General features: G+C 39.5%; 1 protein-coding gene across 1 annotated transcript in view; it reads left to right on the top strand.

The window, feature by feature from the left end:
* EDNRA (endothelin receptor type A) overlaps positions 1-20,410 on the top strand; it is a 59,158-nt gene extending 38,748 nt beyond the window's left edge. The window contains exons 4-8 of the mRNA XM_032412953.1: positions 6,057-6,255; positions 10,286-10,438; positions 14,382-14,515; positions 14,937-15,045; positions 16,785-20,410. Coding sequence (XP_032268844.1) covers positions 6,057-6,255; positions 10,286-10,438; positions 14,382-14,515; positions 14,937-15,045; positions 16,785-16,925 — 736 coding nt within the window. The 3' untranslated portion in view covers positions 16,926-20,410. The remainder of the gene's footprint in view (positions 1-6,056; positions 6,256-10,285; positions 10,439-14,381; positions 14,516-14,936; positions 15,046-16,784) is intronic.
* Positions 20,411-20,668: the final 258 nt, after the last annotated feature.

Here is a 20,668-nt window from a genome sequence, read left to right on the forward strand (position 1 = left end):
ATTCAATGCTGTTCTTTGTAAAGTTAACTGTCGTGTTTAAAGTGGAAAATGATGGGGTCAGTCCAGTAAAAAGGTCCGGGTACAGCTCTAACTTGTAGTTAAAAATTGCCTGGAGAAGGAGGCTGTAAAAATATAAAACTCTCTTAACAACTGCTCCAGGAAGGATGTATAATTAGATACCTGGAAAAGTTGCAGAGACCTATGAATAAGGCAGTTTTGTTTGATAAGCCTCAAATTCAAAAGCCAATGTAGGCTCTTCATCCCAGCATTTCAAGTAATTGCTCAGTGGTCTCTATGATGTTCTCAAAGGTTTATCCTAAGTCAAGAACATGAAAGTGGTTTTCTGGAAAACTGCATTTTTAGAGTCAGACTTGATTTGTCCTTATTCTCCTGGTGATATGATTTCCTTTTGCTGCATGACAGTAGGGGAAACATGAAAGGGGAGTCAAAGCCAGAAGAGAGAACCCAGGGCTGGGACAGAGCAAAGCCAACGCTGACTATAGGGCAACTTGGGATCTCATTTTGGGGTCTGTGCCCTGTTGCACATAGTTATGTATTCTTTTATCTTAATTCTATTGACAAGATCCAGCGACTGGTTAATTTTGTTATCTTATTTTTCTTTGATAACAATCTACCCCCAAACTTAGCAGCTTTAGACAACCACCATTTTATTATTATCTCACCATGTGGTGGGGTAGGAATTTGGGCAATTCTTCTGCAACTTGTCACTTTGCCTGGGTCTTTTGGTGGATTTCAGCTGGTGGCTAAGCCTGTCTCTTGGGTCCAAGACACATGACTAGCCCATTGGCAAAAACAGCTGGAAGTCTGAGCTCATCAGAGCCTCACTCCCTCTCCTGTAGTCTAGCACCTCTCAGCACGTCCTCTGAGACAGGTCCAAGGCTCCAGGGTGGAGTTGCAGCTCTGCTCAGAGGCCAGGCCTGCAACCCACAAAGCATCCTTCCAGCTCTACTTAGCGCGTCCAAGCAGTCACAGGCCAGCCCAATTGAAAGACTCAGTTGAAGGGGTGCCTGGGTGGCTCAGTCGTTAAGCGTCTGCCTTCGGCTCAGGTCATGATCCCAGGGTCCTGGGATCGAGCCCTGCATTGGGCTCCCTGCTCCACGGGAAGCCTGCTTCTCCCTCTCCCACTCCCCCTGCTTGTGTTCCCTCTCTCGCTGTGTCTCTCTCTGTCAAAAAATAAATAAAATCTTAAAAAAAAAAAAAGAAAGAAAGACTCAGTTGAAGAAGTGTGAAAGTACTCACCGCTATGTTTTAATCCACCATGCCTGGTTTCTCTTTCAAATTCTTCCTGCTGGTATTTTGCCTCCAAACCTTTGTATGGCAGTTGGTTTGTCTATCACATAAGAGGCATAAATCATAAACAAACATTACAAATGATTGCATTTGCTGTTAGTTAAAAATGTGCATAGGTAAGGATAGAAGCAAAGACTTAATGGAAGTGGCAGAACTGAAGGAAAAATAATAAATTCTAATATAGGGAGGTATTGATAGGCACCTGATAGAAACTTTTTTAAAGTACTTCAGCTACTGTGTCCTTCTCTGATTCGATAATCCCACTCAAGATAATTAATCCAAGAAAATCATTCAAAAAGAGAAAAAAAACTACATGTACAAACATATTTATAGATGGGTTATTCACAGCCTTGAGACACTAGAATCGATGTGAACTTAGGAGAAATATTTAAGTAAACTGTATCAATATCCAGTTATACTGTGTAGCTATTAAATTAATAAATGCCATGCTTCTGTAGAAGCATAAGGGCGTTTTTTTAAAGATTATTTATTAATTTGAGAGAAGAGAGAGGGAGCAAGCTGGGGGGGGGGGGGGCAGAGGGACAGGGAGAGGATCCCAAGCAGACTCCCCACTGAGAACTCAGGGCTCCATCCCAGGACCCTGAGACCATGACCTGAGCTGAAATCAAGAGTCGGATGCTCAACTGACTGAGCCACCCAGGCACACCAGGGGCATTTTTTATAATGAAAAGTGGATAAAATTAAAAATAAAATTGTAATTGATATGACTATAATATATACTTAGATTATGCTTATGCAAATAGAAATAGACAAAGAATAAGAGGAAATAAAAATGGATTTTGTTGAAGCAGTACCTTTTGAATTTGTTTTATTTTATATTGTTTTAAAGCACATTCAATAATAAATATTTTAAAATTTAGTGACCATCCCAGATGGTACCTCAAAAATTCAAAAACATGCATTAAATGCCTTTGGCCTTGAAAACATGTAAAAATATATTTATAGACATATACAGTAACAAACATCTTTACATAAGTAAAACACGTAATTTATACTTTTATCTCGGTATATCACATGACATGGCACAAGGTGATGTCATGGGAAAAGACTCCCCTGGGAGTTGGCAGACCAGAGCCCTGGTCCAGGCTCCACACATTCACAGGAGACCAGGCAGAGGATGTAGTAACACTCTAATCCTCAGGTTCCCAACTAGTAGAACATGAAGGGGAGAAAGAGCAGCCCAAGGGTCCCTCATGGTTTTTTTTTAATTATTTGATTCTAGGATTCTAAAAGTAATAGCTTTTTATCTGTTGCCTAGTCAGGGACAGCTTGAAAAATAAGAAAATGCTCAGAATGTAGTGTGTTTTATTGGCTTTAGCCAATAAAGACAAATGCACGGCCAGGAAATAAACAAAGACACTTAATTCAACAGATACTGATTTGGTACCTATTATTCTAGGTATTATGACCAACATATAAAATGTCTGCCCTCATGGAGCTTATATTTTAAAGACAAGGGTGGACATAAGCAATAAACAAAATAAATAAAATATTTGATTGGTTACATGGTAGTAAATGCTATGGAGAAACATAAATCGGGGTGAGCAGGTCAGGATAAGTCTGGAGGGGATTCTGGCAATTTCAAATAGCATATTCAGGGAAGGACCCTGTGAAAAGATATAAGTGAGCAAAGAAGGAGATGAGGAAGCAGCTCTGAGGACACGAGTAGGCATTCCCACTGGGGTGGGAAACCACTGGGGGATTTCAACAGAGGGATGACATGATGGACTTCCGAACTAACAGGCTCACTCTGGGCAGAGTGCAGGAGGACAAAGTGGATGCAGGGAGAATGGTTCGGAAGCTACAGGATAGGTAGTGAGAGGTGGTTGCATTTGGATGCATCATGAAGGAAGAGGTTGCAGGGTTTGCTAAAGAACTGGATGTATGGTAACGAAGAGAAAAAGAGGAGTGAAAGCTAACTTCAAATTTTGGGCATGAGATGGTAGACTGGAGAGAGGGCAGGGTGGGTGTCATGGAAGAGGACCAGGAGTCTGGCTTGGGTGAGTTCCAATGCCTACTGGATATCGAGTGACCATCTAGGTCAAGCAGTTGGATAGACAAGTCTGGAGCTAGAGGCGAGGTTCTAGGCTAGAGTTATAAATTTGGGAATTAATTATCAGTATTTAGAAAATTTAAATGATACTAAAGCCATGAGACTGGCTGGATCACTAAAAGAAACTGTGTCAATAGAGTAGAAAAGAGGTCCAAGGACTAAGGAGGAATCCAATGCTAAGAGTTTGAGAATTGAGCAGGTTCCAGCCAAGGAGATGAGATGGATCAGTTGGAGAAAAACCAGAAGAATGTAGTAGAAGCCAAGTGCAGAACGCATTTCCAAAAGGAGACATCATTTCTGGACTATCAGTTGTTAGTGGTTGAATCTACACTTGCAGATTTTCTATGGCAAGTGAGGATGTCATATGTATACACCAACTCCACTGAAGGATGTTAATAATCACACCTAGTGAGGAGAACATATTTGCGTATATGTATGTTGTATCATTATATTCCAAATAGACACCATTTTTGAAACATCGAGTATTTCTGATTTTCCACACCCTTCCCTGCCTGCATCATCACAAATGATTGTTTCTAATTGTTCTTATGATTGTTTTCTCATCTCATGGAAATGTAATCAAAATCAACGTGATTACAAATGAAAATAATCTAATTCTCAGTCATGAGGGTTTGCTACACTACACGCTAAACATTACTTCTGTTTATTTAAAATGTTGAATTTACATTAAATTATAAATATGTAATATTCTGGGAACTCATGGCACATTATAAAATGAAGCTGCTCTCTGAATGTATTCATCATAAGAACATGTTGACCATATTTTCTTACTCAAACTGCCTTCTATCGCCAATCCTGCCTAAGAAATCTGGCTTTCTTACTCCCTTAGGAGATACAGCATTTTATTTAAATCACCTTTCCTGATAGTTGCTCTAAGGGAAAGGAGAAAAGAAATAGATATAACTCACTGACAGCCTCAGGATATAGACATCCTGTCTCCATTCCTTTTAGCTTTTACTGGACATCAGGCTGCCAGTCTAATAAGGCAACAAAGAAAAGTAAACAGAAATAAAAAGCAAAATAAATAGCAGTCCTTATCCCACTGGAAATAACCATAAATTTAAAAATGCAACCTTGGCTATATCGTGAAAGGATTTTCTTGGTCTGTTTGCATAGCTGTATTTTATTCTCTTCTGAACTAATCCAGACTTTTTTTTTAAAGATTTGTATCATACACCAATCTTATTTACCCTAAAAATCTTTTGCAAAAGACATTTCTCCAGTAAATCGTGCTATATCTATGCCATGTGGCATCATCGTGCATACCCAAAGTATAGGTTCTAATCTACGGTGAAGAACTAGGTAGCATAATTCCTATGACTTGTGTTTTCATAGATGTACTGAAATGGAACACTAAATATAAGGGATAGGGGTAGCTTGCCTTGGCTTCACTGACAAATCTTTGACGTTAAGTCACGTATCCTACAAACCCATGTGCACCTGTCCCCAATGCCTTGGTCTGTTTTACAGTCTTCTTCTGGCATTATCTAATGAAAGCTATAAAAAGAGAATGTTTCCTTTCCATTACAACAGCAAAAAACATTTCAAGAATGAAGCCACAAAAATACCATACCACGTCACAGGTCCCATCTTAATAGTAGGTCTAAAAGTCGTTAGCATCAGACCATCACATTAGGTCAAAGCAGAGTTTCTGAGACCAAACTTTCTCTAGACTTAACATCGAAATGTGCTTATTATTACAAAAATATTGAAGCAAAAAATAAGGTAAACAACTTCTTAATGCCAGTTTGTTTTTTGATTGACATCATTGTTCCGTTACATTTATGTTCTATATTTTGGTATGAACCATTCTTTTCTATTAGATTGTAAACTCTAAAGATTAGGGACAAAGGTATCTTTAACTCCATTTTATCTATTCTAGCACGGGACATAATGGGAGAGATACAGTCATTCTTTGACATTTACCAAAAATGTTTACTTTTTAATGCTGTCACATGGCACAAGGCCACAGTACAAGATGTACAGTGAGAGTAGAGGAAAGGAGAAGATGATGGACTATTTATGGCTACTATTCACTTAAGGGTATCTAGATCTACCTCATAGATAATGTTTCAAGTTTCTTTTTTTTTTTTTAATTTAAATTCTAGTTAGTTAACATACAATGTGATGTTGGTTTCTGGAGTAGAATTCAGGGGTTCATCACTTACATACAACACCCAGTGCTCATCATAACAAGTGCTATTCTTAATACCCATCACCCAGCTAGCCCATCCCCCACCCACCTCCCTCAAGTTTCTTTTTTACTATATAAAAAGAAATAAGATATGACCTGAATGAGTACCAGCAGCTTTCACTAGTCCTTCCATCATCCAATTCTTCCCCCCATGTAAAAAAACACAGGCAAATCTATCTGATGCTGCCACATTATAACCTGCCACAAGATTTTGCTGAACCCCAAATGAAGATCTCAGACTTAGGCCTGCTGGGCAACTGATTCCCAAAAGGGTGGAACTCGTCATGATGCCACTTATTTTTCACATCAGGGCTCATGGAAAGTTCGTAAAAAGCCAATGATTCGTCATTGGCCAAGGGGAAGATCTTTCCAGCATTTCTAATTTCTTTAATTGAAATAAATTTTAAATTTCCTAACAACTACTTTCCTTCACCACCACCCCCCTTTTTTTTTCAGGTACAGAGCAGTTGCCTCCTGGAGTCGAGTCCAGGGAATTGGGATTCCCTTGATCACTGCCATTGAGATAGTCTCCATCTGGATCCTTTCTTTTATCCTGGCCATCCCTGAAGCTATTGGCTTCGTCATGGTGCCCTTTGAATACAAGGGTGAACAGCACAAAACCTGTATGCTCAATGCCACGTCAAAATTCATGGAGGTATGGAGAGTATAAAGGAAATTAATTGGGGGGCAGGGGAGGTCTTCATTTATACTTTACCATCACCAAGACTTGATGGTAGTCTCTACAATGTAGTCTCTACAATGCCCAGCGTGGTTTACTCCGTCAGTTCACTCATATACTTTTCAGTTGCGTGAAAAGTACATGTTACAGGAGGGTTTCGCTTCTTGAACAGAATAACTATTTTGTTTTCACTCTTATAGCACAGTTGTAGACACGACTGTTGTTCTGCACCAAACAACTCAGAATCTGAAACAAACTTACTCAGTGTTCAATTCAGTAGTACATATACTGAAGCAAACTGAGAAAAAAAGACAAATGTGTTATTTGTTTTTATAATAAGTAATACAGCACAACAATTTCCATCTGACAGGCATGCTGATAGGTATTTTATGTTACTTGGGCAAATACACATTGCTCACATTTTTTAAAAGATAGATTTATTAACTTAAAGTAGGAAGCCATACTTGCATGTACTTATATTCATACAAATTCTGCATGTAATATACAAATAATATAAATTTGCAGAACTTCTTAAAAAGTGTTTTAGTTTGGGGCGCCTGGGTGGCTCAGTTGGTTAAGCGACTGCCTTCGACTCAGGTCAGCTCAGGTCATGATCCTGGAGTCCTGGGATGGAGTCCCATATTGGGCTCCCTGCTCAGCAGGGAGTCTGCTTCTCCCTCTGACTCTACCCCCTCTCATGTGCTCTCTCTCTCTCTCTCATTCTCTCTCTCTCTCAAATAAATAAATAAAATCTTTAAAAAAAAAAAGTGTTTTAGTTTAACAAATTTCCTTGTCGTTTAATACACCTGACCACATTGATGTTTCTCTGAAAAGTTTAATTATGTAACTGAATGTATTGGAAAACATGTTTAAAATGCACATTTCCTTTGCCAAACTAGTCAAATGTGGACTGAGGAGAAAAACCAAAAGGATAACTATTTCTCTTAAATCGGCATAATTTAGTGCTTTGATGTAGGTTTCATGCAGCTCAGATTCCACATTTAATCATTTACAGACATCTCCAGGTATGTTTTCCTAACATGGAAAATTCACAAAATTAGTGGTTTTACAGTTGACCAGTTCTCCTCTTTGGAAATTCGTTATTTTAAATTTAAAAGTATTCTTGAACTAGAGGGTATTATGCTAAGCGAAATAAGTCAATCAGAGAAAGACATGTATCATATGATCTCACTGATATGAGGAATTCTTAATCTCAGGAAACAAACTGAGGGTTGCTGCAGTGGTGGGGTGTGGGAGGGATGGGGTGGCTGGGTGATAGACATCGGGGAGGGTATGTGCTATGGTGAGCGCTGTGAATTGTGTAAGACTGAACAATCACAGACCTGTACCTCTGAAACAAATAATACATTATATGTTAAAAAAAAGAAGATAGTAGGAAGGGAAAAATGAAGGGGGGGAAATCGGAGGGGGAGATGAACCATGAGAGACTATGGACTCTGAGAAACAAACTGAGGGTTCTAGAGGGGAGGGGTGGAGGGATGGGTTAGCCTGGTGATGGGTATTAAAGAGGGCACGTATTGAATGGAGCACTGGGTGTTATACGCAAACAATGAATCATGGAACACTACATCAAAAACTAATGATGTAAGGTATGGTGATTAACATAACATAATAAAATAAAATTTAAAAAAAAAAGTGCTCTTGAAAACTGCCAAACTGGCAATGGTAAAATGAAGGTATTCTGTTTATCTACTGACCTTTTTATTAAGTCAGTCTCCATAGTGAAAGAACAAAGTAGATGGCAGGAGGTTATCAGAATTTGGGCACTGGGAATAAGCAATCTAGATACTCCTGACTAAAGTGTTAGAAAGAAGAGGCTCAATATAAGAAGGGGCTTACTAGCCTTCAGGAGTTCAATGTCAAGAAGGGGCTTACTAATCATGTGAACTAGACAAAATGAAATGGGCTGTTTTGCAAAGACTGAGTCTCCCGTATAGAGTGGGCAAGCAAAGGCTAGCTACCTTAGGGGGTTTCAGTAACAGGTAGGAGTTTAAACTGATCATTTTTTAGATTCCATTCCAAGCCTGAAGTTTTCAGATTCTTTTTCTCCTCCTGTTCTTTTTTTTCTCATTTGATTCCCCAGTTTGTGTTCCATTCTTTCCTCCTCAACTTTGCCCTAACCTAGGCTGGAGGGAGGTCCCCCCACACCCTGGCTGATGACATCAGTTCAAAAGAAATATGTGACCCCTTTCTCTACAGGCCTCTGCCTTGGAGGGGGCAGGGGACTCCGCCCAGACCCCTCAGGGGTCAGCTACCAGACGCTCTGCAGCTACTTCTGCAGCATTCATACCCGGTCATCAATGCATCTGGAAGACGGGGGTACAAGTGAAGGGGGTGCTCAAAGGAGTGTTTGTGTGCACTCAAACAAAGAGTTCTGATTTTTTTTTTTTTTTTTTGGTTTTTCGACTTCAGTACTGAAATCTTTCTACCGTGTGATGTGGAGAGGGAGATATTTATATGAACACATCTGAATAAACCTACTCCTTTGGTAGTTTGCACTAACCTTAGGATAGAATTCAGGGGTCTGTGAACTTAAATGGAAAAGAAATTACATATTTATTTTCACTAACTTCTAACTGAAATTTATCATTTCCTTTTATTATGAATGTAGACAACAAACCATAATCATATTTAACAGAACCATTTTATTTCCACTAATAGAAATAATAGACATTTTCATGTCACAATAACAGTTGGATAATCTTGAAATATCATTTATGTTCATCATTGTTTCAACTTCTGATAGTTATTAGAACCACCATTAGATTTTTCCCTTAATTTGTTAATAAACACATTTATTACTATATCAGAATTTTATTTTCAATAGTTCAGTAGCTGTGTTTAAATGTAATTGGTTACCACTGTAATCTTATTTTATTTTATGCATATAGAAGTGTTATTCTCAGAAAGGATTATAGCCTTCACCAGACATCCAAAGGAATCCATGGCATAAGAACAGTTAAGAACCTCTGCCCAGAACTTTTTTTCCTCAGGAACCATTTATAGATTATTTTAATAGACATGTTACAAATGTAGCCTACTGGGCCTCTTTCTATATTCAGCAACTGTCCAGTTTTTCACAGAGCAGCATGATTATTTTTTACTGTGGGAACTGAGACGATACAGGAGGCCGCATTATCCTTCGTAAATAAACAATCTGGAGAAAGAGCATAGGGAAAAGCATTTCTAAGTTGGTGATTAATTTAGTGGGAGGAAGAATGTAGATATAATTTTCTAATTTCCATTTTTTATTGGGTACTAAATTTTCTCCTTTAAAAAGACATAAAACTGAATAATCCTCGCATTTACAAATCCTGCCCACAAGGAGATAACGCTAACTATGCCTTTAGATAAGATACTCGGCCTCAGTAGTTTCCAGGTGATAAGTATTACAACAGTGAGAAAGGGCATGGTTTTTGATGGCTCAGACTGGCCGGCTGCGAGGTCACATAGCAATCATACCAGGCAAAGGGTTAACTCCCAGGAACCAAAGCTACACAGACAAGCCATTCATAACCTTCGCTGTCACCAAACAAGATTCACATTAAGTACACTTTAACCACAAGGGGCAAAAGGAAACCAGGCACTAGCAAAATTTTGAGGCTCATCAATAAGTAAAGATAAATACATATTCTGTATATCTCAAAATCATGCTTTATGAGCTTCGGAAGGGAATTCTTTTTCTTGACTAGGGCTCTCCCATTGTATAATTAAAACCAACTTCAGTTCATAAAACGTATCTTTGTCAGGATAATTTATTTTGAAGTGCCATTCCTTCATGTGCTTTTATAAATCCATGATGATTTTTGGAGTTTCCACTTTAATTGAGTTCTGAGCTTCAGCCCCAAGCCCTTTGCCACAACCAGAGGGCATGCACATAAAAACATTCCTGCAGGCGTGAAGATTTTGAAGCTGCCAGAGGCACTGCCCAATAAATTTAGATTATAATGCCCCTCCTTTTCTCTCCCTTTTCTTCACCTTACAGTTTTACCAAGATGTAAAGGACTGGTGGCTCTTCGGGTTCTATTTCTGCATGCCCTTGGTGTGCACTGCGATCTTCTACACCCTTATGACCTGTGAGATGTTAAACAGAAGGAACGGCAGCTTGAGAATTGCCCTCAGTGAGCACCTTAAACAGGTAAACCTCATAAGCTCGTGAAAATTTGGCCAAGACTGATTTGTCCCAGACAACAGAAAGCCTACATACTGTATTTAGCCGATGTAGCCTGGTTTCCTAAAAATATAGTGTCTTATAACTGTTTTCTTTACAGTTATAATATTAGGAATTTCTTTCTTTTTTTTTTTTTTTTAGTTTTATTTATTTATTTGACAAAGAGAGACACAGCGAGAGAGGGAACAGAAGCAGGGGGAGTGGGAGAGGGAGAAGCAGGCTTCTCACTGAGCAGGGAGCCCAATGCGGGGCTCAATCCCGGGACCCTGGGATCAAGCCGAAGGCAGACGCTTAACGACTGAGCCACCCAGGCGCCCCAGGAATTTCTTTTGTGAATGTGGAGAGCCTGCCGATAAAACAGGTGGCCCTGGGGGCAGGGCCAAATAGAGAGGAATTATTATTTAGTTTGCCAGATTTACTCTTGGCAAGTCTGTGAATTGAACTGGGCTTGGCACTGTGCCAGGACACCAAGAAGCAAGCTTTGCAGTCTTGGTGCAGAAATAAAATACAAACAATTAGAAAACAGAATCACAAGGTATGTATGGTAGAAGTAGACTGTGTTGTGGGAAGCCAAGGAGGATGTAAGACCAAGTCACAGAGACACTTGTCATGAATGAGGAAATTGAACTGTTCATAAAGGATTAATGGGTTTGATGGGGAAGGAGAAGACAGAGGGCATTTTAGGTGCGAGGACAAGAGCCCAGTAAGAACATGGTGTGGGCAACATGCATTTGGGGTGTGGGAAAAAGAGATGAACCTCATTAGAGAAATATCTAAGGTAAGACTCATGATAGGATATGGGATTGGGTACAGAAAAAGAGGTCAAATTTTTGAGAGCCCCAAAATTGTACATATCAACAGGAGAATGCTGTTGGACCTCCAACCCCCACCCCCCAGACAGCAAATAGAACAGATACAGCCATGGCTTTAGAGGGCAAACCTTTACACTTATACTTGCTGGCTCTGTGATGTTGGGCAAATTGCTTACTCTCTCGGAACCTCTAGTTCTTCGTAAAATACGTATAATAAGACCTGCATCTTTCTGTACAAATATTAATTCAATTTTAAGTCTTAAAAAATTAAATAAAATGTATATAATAATACATCAAGGGGATTACCTAATGCATATACAGTGTCTAACAGAGCTCAACTCATAGTAAGTACCCAGAAAATGTTTGATATATATTAATTCAAAGAGTAAAAGCAGGACTACAGGTAAGTTCTCAGTCTCAGCAGAGATGTAAGAACACCCAACCACACAAAAAGCTAATGAGTTGTTGATGGAGCCAGTAAATCTGCCCTCTACAATTGCCATACACAAACACCATTCTTCATCAGCAACTCCTTTCCGTTACTGTACTGATTTTTCTGAGCTTCAGCTTCTTATCTATAAATTGGGCATAATAGTATATGAATTGATATCACTACAGAAATCAAAGGAATTAAGTGCATACATGTACTTTGTAAAATCTAACATGCATACAAATGGTAGCTATTATCTTTTAGTAAAATTTAACAGAAAAAGTATATTGAGTATGACTTTGTTCAGGCATGAATGTTTCGAGGGCTCCAGATGGGAAATATATCAAGCAATTCTTGCCTCTCACTCCTACAGTGGAGGTAATTAATTAGAATAGATTTGTAAAAAAGCAAAAAACAAAAACACAGTGTTTTTCAACGTTGAGTTTTTCATTAGTACCATGATTGAGCCTGTTTAAGCTATGAATGGTACCTGCTCTGAAAATAATTGAATAGGGATTGGTCACGAGGATAATAGGATGCTTCTTCACATTTCCATAGCATTCTTTAAGTTTCCAAAGAGCATGTTATTTGCTTATTTGATGCCTCCAAGCACCCTGTGATATAGGCAGGACAGATGTCCTTATACACTTGTTTTATGAGATTGGCTCATCCAAATGGAGATTAAAACTGAAGTCTTGGTCCTATGAGGCATTGCCTAGTGTCACACCCAAAGCTGTAGCAGGCTCTAACAGCAGGAGAGCAGGCCCGGCTGGAAGGCCTTCCACTGGGACTGTGGGGAGCTAAGCTTACAGTGAAAAGCCCTGCCGCCCTTTGACCAGTATCCAGTATATGGCTCTCGGTCATGCTTCCTGCGTGGTTTTCTCGAATTTCTCTTCATTATTCTGACAGCAACTTTTATCAGTTAGGGATTGTGTTTGGATGCTGGTAGCAGAAAACCCAAAATAACATTGAGTAAAACAAGTGAAGGTTTCTTCTTTCTCCCACAGCAAAAAAATCAGATGTCACTGGTTCAGTGCTCAAGGGACTCAGAAGCCAGGGCTCAGCTCTTTTGCTGACTTTTCCTTTAGAAGACAGGAGATACAGCTCTACCCTTATATCAGATTTCCAGGCAGCAAAAAGGGAAAGAATATAGGTCACCTTCGTGTGTGTGCATCAGAGGACTAGCCTCCACTTTGTAGTAGCTTTTCCAGAAACCTCACACAACGATTTCTACTTGATCTCCGTGGTCAGACTCTGTCGGGTGGCCTTGCAGATGATTAGCCCGAGCTCTCTTGCTGCAGCAACAAAATCAAGGATCTGACTGATAGTAAGGAAAACTGGAGAATAGATACTGGTTAAGCAAATACCAGACTGCCATGGCAACATATTAATATTAGGTTTTGAAGGATCGTCCTCTTTGAGGATGTGCTCAAGGGAGATAGCCTCTCCCCCAGTACCCTCCTTTTCTCTTTTTCCGATCACACTGTCTTTCCATGTACACAAAAGGACCCTTTAAAATGAGCCCCTATTCCTACAGATTGGAACTCTTCATTTTCTCAGTTGTTGCTCAGCTTGTATGTTCTCTGAAGCCATAGCCCAGCCTCCCACCCAATAACTCTGAAAGATTAAAGAACTCCAGTCCTTTGGGCTAGAGCAGCAATTGGTGACAACTGCCTTGAAATCTTTCTAAATGGTTCTATTAATCATGTGGGTTTATTGTAGGCTTCCCATACTTAATGCTATATGCTTTGGGTTGAACCAGCATTACCCTGCCAAATTCTGTTTTCAATCAATTTTATTTTGACATTAACTGATCCCAGTTACAGACAAGTTGCATTTTATGTTCCTATTTAGGCTTTCAAATGCATGCATTGTAATACTCAAGCATGATGCACACAAATGTCTGGTTGCAGATAATTCCTAACCTATGATTTTTCTGAACCCTACTGCTACCAGCATCCAAATAATCCCTTGAACTCTAAATTATGTAAACCTTCAAACCGAAGTCGGCCCGGGGTCAACATGTCCCAGTCGTTCTTCTCGTCATTGCTGATAATCCTTTACCCTCATCCCTCTGTTTGCAAACAAGAGGTCTTTGGAAGCTACATGTCATTAATAAAAGAATTTTAAAAGCAAAAGAACTCCCAATGCTAGCTTTCTTCAACATCAAGAAATGGAGAAAACACATTGCTATTGGCTTTTTCTCTTCTATTCCCTACTTCTGTTTTCTAAATATCTTCATAGATTTGTTCGTTTTTTATCATGCTAGGTTCTGTCACCTTGACTGCCATGCTGTCATTAATGCTAGTTAGGCTTTTAGTTAACCCTTCCCCCCATATAGTCACCTACATGTGCGCGCGCGCACGCGCACACGCACTCAGCTCCAGCCAGTTCCCATTTCCCTGACCTGGAACTTCTGTCCTGACCCTAATAACCAGCTTGAGGCCACCATCCTCCCTGGCAGCTGCCCAAGAGAATCATTAGCAACTCCTTGATTAGAAAGTTGGACTTCAAATCTTGACGAGATGGAGGCACTGGGAGGAGCGCTGTTCTGGCCCTTTTTAAAGTAATTCTTTCTCTGCTATCTACTGCTTCCTTTGTGTGGTTCTTTCCTCTAGCAGAAAAACACTAAACTTATTGTACTTTTTTTCCCCTCGCTTTCCTTTAGCGTCGAGAAGTGGCAAAAACAGTTTTCTGCTTGGTTGTCATTTTTGCTCTTTGCTGGTTCCCTCTTCACTTGAGCCGTATTTTGAAGAAAACCGTGTACGATGAGATGGACAAGAACCGATGTGAATTACTTAGGTACGGGCCCGTGTACTCGTTAGGAAATCAGAGTTTCTCTGATTGTCGCGCTTATAATACTTTTACAAAACCATCTAGTCTACAATCTCGTTAGCCCTGAAAATTAAAACTGCAAAGTTGATTATTTTTCTTTCGCTGACATAGCCCGTGACTGATCCCAGAGTTTGTGCGGGCCATATCTGTAATTTTGCGGCACCCCTCCTGGGGCTGTGCGTCATGGTTTGAGCTAACCAAGTGGCAGGTATATCCGTAAATGTTCTGCAGAACTGAAACTGCCACTTAAACAAGGACTTTAAAAAAATTCTGACTGCCACCTATAAGGAATGGCTCCTGGGCAAGAAAAATGTTTATTCTAGGGATAAATGCTAGTTGCAGATTGAAAAACATTATCGTCTAATTATTCTATTTTCTTCTGTTCTAGTTTCTTGCTGCTCATGGATTACATCGGCATTAACTTGGCAACCATGAATTCCTGTATAAACCCCATAGCTCTATACTTTGTGAGCAAGAAATTTAAGAATTGTTTCCAGGTAAGACTGTTTTACACATACCTTTTTAAGGACAACCAAAGGACTACATGAACTAGCCAACAATCATGGCTAATTTCCAGTAGAGAAGTGAAAATCCTATTTTGTTACCCAGACAGAGGGTCAGATTGTCAGCATAAAGCAATATTGTCAGAAAAATTGTCCGAAAAGCAATACCAATTCAGACAACAAAATATTCAGGGGTTCAAATAAAAAGAACTAACTTAATAACATGTTAATTTTGTATGCTGCTTTAGAAAGAAATGCTCAACTGTAAGCTCTAGGCTCCAGAAAATACACACAACCTAGTCATGCCTCACATTACCTTAGATGTTAACCACAGCCTCAACAAAACATGAAATCTGCTGTTAAAAAAGATCTTGCTAAATAATAGGATATTTAATAATAGCCTCTTCAAGAAAAGGAAATGCTTATTGCCCTAGCAATCTGAACTAATGTAATTTCATCTGAAATCAGTTTCCTTCTGTTCTTCAAACTTCCTTGCAGCTAAGCCAATCCATGTCTTCCAGAAGCTCCATGTACTTCTTCCTGAGGTATCATCTCTCCAGTTCCTGGGACGATTAGCATGGCATTAATCCTAACTGGATTTTGTTATCTTTGGCCAGGATGTTTCACCTCAGTTTATGGCACATATTAGGAAGAGTAGTATAGAGGTCAAGAGTGCAGGATCTGGAAGCAAGCAATCTTGATTTACATCACAGCTCTGTACTTGCTAACTGTCTAATCCGGGTCCAGGTGGTACCCCTCCTGCCTCCTAAGTTTGATCATCTGTAAAATCAGATGATCACTGTATCTATCTCATAGGTAGGATTCAGTGGGTTAATATATGTTAAGCACTTGGGACAATAGTAAGCTCTCAGTAGGAGTTTTTTATTATTAGGGATAGAGAAGAGAGGAAAAACCCCATGACTTCCCTCATGGAATGGACCATCTAGAAGGAGATAAACATACCAAAGAATCTTACAAACAGGTGAATCTTGGTATAGAAGTTCTAGCTGCTACCTTTTTGAAGTCTACTTGATAATGTTTACAAGTCATGAAGTGCTCTAAGAAAGATTCTGCCCAAGGAAGGATTGACTAAAATGCTGCTCATAATTAATCCATCATATAATCTGGAATTAACATCCTTTTAATAAATTTACATACTAATTAGAGGGGAAGGGAAAATCAAGGTACAAACTCAGAAATTAAACCTACCTTTTGACTGATCTTCATACAGAGGCAGCATATGCAGGAGAAAGAGCTTAATCTAGAGAGTCCTGGGTTCTAATTCCAGTTCTGCCTATTTCTCCTCTAAGCCTCCCTGTCCTCATTAATAAAATGGGGAAAATAGCACCTACCACCTAAGGCTGTGAGGAGCATCACATGAGGTGCCCAAAGCAGAGAGCCACACAGGTGATGCACTCTGTAGAAATGCCAGGCCCCTCCGGACCTTCTCCACCCATGCCCACCCCAAGTCATAGGACACGCTCCCTTGGGCCAACACTGCCTTCCCTTCCACTTTGATTTGGTGAATCACTAAAACAAGAAACAAGGGATCTATTTTCTCTTCACTAGAATGGACTGTTGAACTTCTACCTAGAGATTACAGGCTCCATACTCTAGATTACTGTTCAGGCTCACATTCTGTCCTCACATTTTTTGGTAGGAGCCCAAGGCTTCTGTGTTCTGCCGGGAATGGGTTGGTAGGCTCATTTATAAGGATCTCTTCCTTCCCCCAGTCTTGCCTCTGCTGTTGCTGTTACCAGTCCAAAAGTCTGATGACCTCAGTCCCCATGAATGGAACAAGCATACAATGGAAGAACCATGAACAAAACAACCACAACACAGAGAGGAGCAGCCATAAGGACAGTATTAACTAAACATCTTAAGAGATATTAATCAATAATCCTTCAAATTCTATTGGAGAAAAAAAAAATCACACAGCAACTGTGTTTCCAGAAATCTTTTCTCCAATCCTTCTCCTGTGACTCAGCCCCAAACCCAGAAAAATGCTTTCCAAAACATCAGAGGGTAGACTGGTTATGGTCACAAATTCAATGAATCTTAATTCTTTAATTTATCTAATTTACATATTCTGCATGTTATATTCCGCACTAAAAAATGGTGGGAGTTGGCAGGGGGAAAGGAGACTGTTCGACTAAATCAGAAGGATATTTACTACTTTTGCATGAAAATAGAGTCTTTGAGTACATAACAGCTTCCCTGGCAGTTCTGTGGAATGTCCAGTGAGAACTGGTTACCATGAAAATTTAGCGATTATGACAAGATTTTCTATTTTTTTGAATTGGCCAGACACAGTAAGGTGAGCAATCAGGTTAATGTTTTTCATGTCACTTTTTTATTTTTAAAACATCAATTCTTAAGCTGCAGCAGATATAGGCACTTAAAGCCCAGACTGATATCCACATGTGGCAGTGTAATAGCTGCTATTCAAAGAATTTTTAAGAACCTGTATTTTCTTTTGTAATGGTGTTTCATTACAGGAGATCTGGAGCATATTTTTATGTTAAATTTTAAAATAATGCTTGAATCAAATAGTTCTATTTTTCACAAGCCCAATCTTTTTTACTGTAGATAAATTTATGTAAAATCAGTATCATGTACCAAAATTTAAATGTGTGTATCATTCAACCATACCTAAGACTTTCAGTGGAATGTATTGATGTCTAAAGCACAACTAGTAGAAAGAGACTGAATGTTTTTAGAAGACTTGGAAATTTTCATTGAGGGGTTGTTTTTTTTGGTAATAGTAACATGTATGTGTATGTTTGGTAATAGCAACATGTATGTGTACATGTATACATACATGTACACATACATATATGTTTTACATATCACCTCATAGTCTCTTGATTTCTCTAAAAATGTTAACTGTCGGTAAGACTTTTTTGGTCATTCCCTTTTCCATATAAGAAACCATTTCAAAGTGGCCAGCTGAGTTTATCATGTCAGTGAAATATAATTACCCCCATATGCCACCATGAACTTACAGTTCTTCACTTCTCTGGGTTTCCAGTACGAATCTAAACACCTCCCCCACCCCCACTTCTCACATGGTCACCATTTCAAAGGGCCCACAGTGACTTTTGCTGGGCATGTTCCAAGATGTTTACAGACTGTGAGTACAGCAGAAAATCTTTTACTGTGTGTATATAAATATATATAAACAACTGTACATTTCTTTTAGCCAATTTTTCTGTGATTGTCTTTATGGAATGTACTTGTGTGTGTGATATATGCATGTGTGTGATGGTATGTATGAATTTAATGTAATCTAATAATACTGCCCTGTAGTCGTACCACAGGACACACTCTGAGTGGAATCTAAGTGGTTGCTCATCATGACCACTGGCCTTAGTCAGTTTTAATCTATCTGTGTTCATAATTCTTGTGAACATGTCACCATTACAAATGGAATATGGGAGGCAGCATGAATGGGGATGAATCATGGGTTAACAATAGTGTTTGTTTAGCTGGTTGGTGGGTTGGTTTGATAAAACAGCATTTGAGATTGTACTTTTTCCTTTCTCTGGCAAGTCATTAAATATTGAAGTATTATATTGTCCTGGTTCCTCAACTCAGTATGCTGATGAAACTGACAAGAGGTCTGATGTTTCCCATCAGACTTCACCAGACAGATTGCTGATGATAAATTAACTAAGCTGACTTGTTGGGCTATATTTTAGCATAGTCATGTACAAAATGATATCAGGTTCCAGTTGATCCAATCACAGGGCTCCTTTACGTGTTAGCAGTCGAATTCCATAACTTACTGGTACATCACATGCAGTGATATATACCTATAATATAAGCCATAGTTCACAGCATTTTGTGTAGACGATTGTCTTCTTTTTTAAGATGTTTTCTCTCTTGCATATGAAAAAATACATTTCATAAGTTCAGAAGGTCATAGATTTCTGAATAACACACAGGCTTCAATGAGCATTTTGTTTATGGACCAGTAAGTAGCCATGGTTTACTAGAAGGAATATTTCCAATTTCTACCTTTATCACACCTTTCCAAGTAAATCTGTAGAAGTGAGCCAGAAGCCAAGGCCCCTGCACTGGCAGTGGCCCATAAGTATAAAATAAAAGTTTACAGAAGTCTTGCAAGTGTCTCTTCATTTCTGTATAGTTCTACACAGAAAATATTGATTACATGATATCTATTGCTAACATCTCCCTAGTAATAGCCCAGCAAGCAATTTTACTTTCAAACAGGTATTTCCTAACTATATCCTGTTTGCAACCCACTTTGTCATACAGAACACTTAACTCTTTCACCCATTCCTTCATTCACCTTTCCAGTATATTTCACTAAGGATCTACTTTGCCCCAGTCATTCTTCTAGGTATTGGGGACATAGTGGTGAACAAAACAGGCAGAGTTCCTGCTCTCATGGAGCTGGCATTCTAGAGGAGGGAGTTGGACAATAAACAATGCATCAGGTGGATACCTGGATGAGGAGACTCACATATATCCAAGTGCTTATTTGACATCTCCAATTGAATGGCTAACAGACATACTATATGTAAAACTAAGCTACTCATAGCTCTCTAATCTGTGCTGCCCTAATATTCCTCTGCTCATGTATTAGTCAGGGTTCTCCAGAGAAACAGAAGCAATAGGACATATAGATAGATAGATGATAGCTAGCTAGCTAGATGGATAGATAGAAAGAAGAGGAAATTCATTATGGGAATTGGCTCACATGATTACGGAGGCTGAAATATGCCATGATCTGCCATCTACAAGCTGGAGAACCAGGAAAGCCAGTGATATAATTCAGTCCAAGTCCAAGGGCCTGAAGAAAACAGAGGAGCTGATGGTATAACTCCCAGTCTGAGGCCTAGGCCTGGGAACCATGGAGCAGCCTGCTGGTAGAAGTCCCAGAGTCCAAAGGCCCAGGAACCAGGAGCACCGAAGTCCAAGGGCAGAAGAAGATGGATGTTCCATGTCAAGAAAAGACAGAGAATTCACCCTTCCTCTGCCCTTTTGTTCTTTTCAGGCCCTCTACAGATGGATGATGCCTGCCCACACTGGTGAGAGCAGATTTGCTTTACTCAGCCTCCTAATTCAAATGTTAATCTCTTCTGGAAATACCCTTCACAGGCATACCCAGAAGTAATTATCTTACTAGCTTTCTGGGTGTCTCTTGGCCCAGTCAAGTTGACATATAACGTTAACTGTCACAGCTTTGATAAAGACAGCTCCATCCTTTGAGCTGTCAGGATAAAAACCTTGAAGTCGTTGCCCATTCCTTCTCTGATATCTTACACTCAATGCTTCAATACATGCTGACAGCCCTATCTTCAAAATATATTCTTGGGGCACCTTAGTGGCTCTGTCGGTTAAGCAGCTACCTTCAGCTCAGGTCATGATCTCAGGAGCCTGCTCAGCGAGGAGACTGCTTCTCCCTCTCCCTCTGCCTCTCCCCCCCCCCCCCCCCCCAGGCCAACTTGTGCTCTCTCTCACTCTGTCTCTCAAATAAATATATAAAATCTTAAATATATATATATATAATATACATATACATTCATTCCTAATTTGACCGCTTCTCTCTCTCTGCCTCTACCTCCCTTTTCTAAGCCACCAATGCCTC

This window comes from Phoca vitulina, unplaced genomic scaffold (assembly GCF_004348235.1).
Source record: "Phoca vitulina isolate PV1807 unplaced genomic scaffold, GSC_HSeal_1.0 scaffold14, whole genome shotgun sequence".
NCBI classification, from domain to species: domain Eukaryota; kingdom Metazoa; phylum Chordata; class Mammalia; order Carnivora; family Phocidae; genus Phoca; species Phoca vitulina.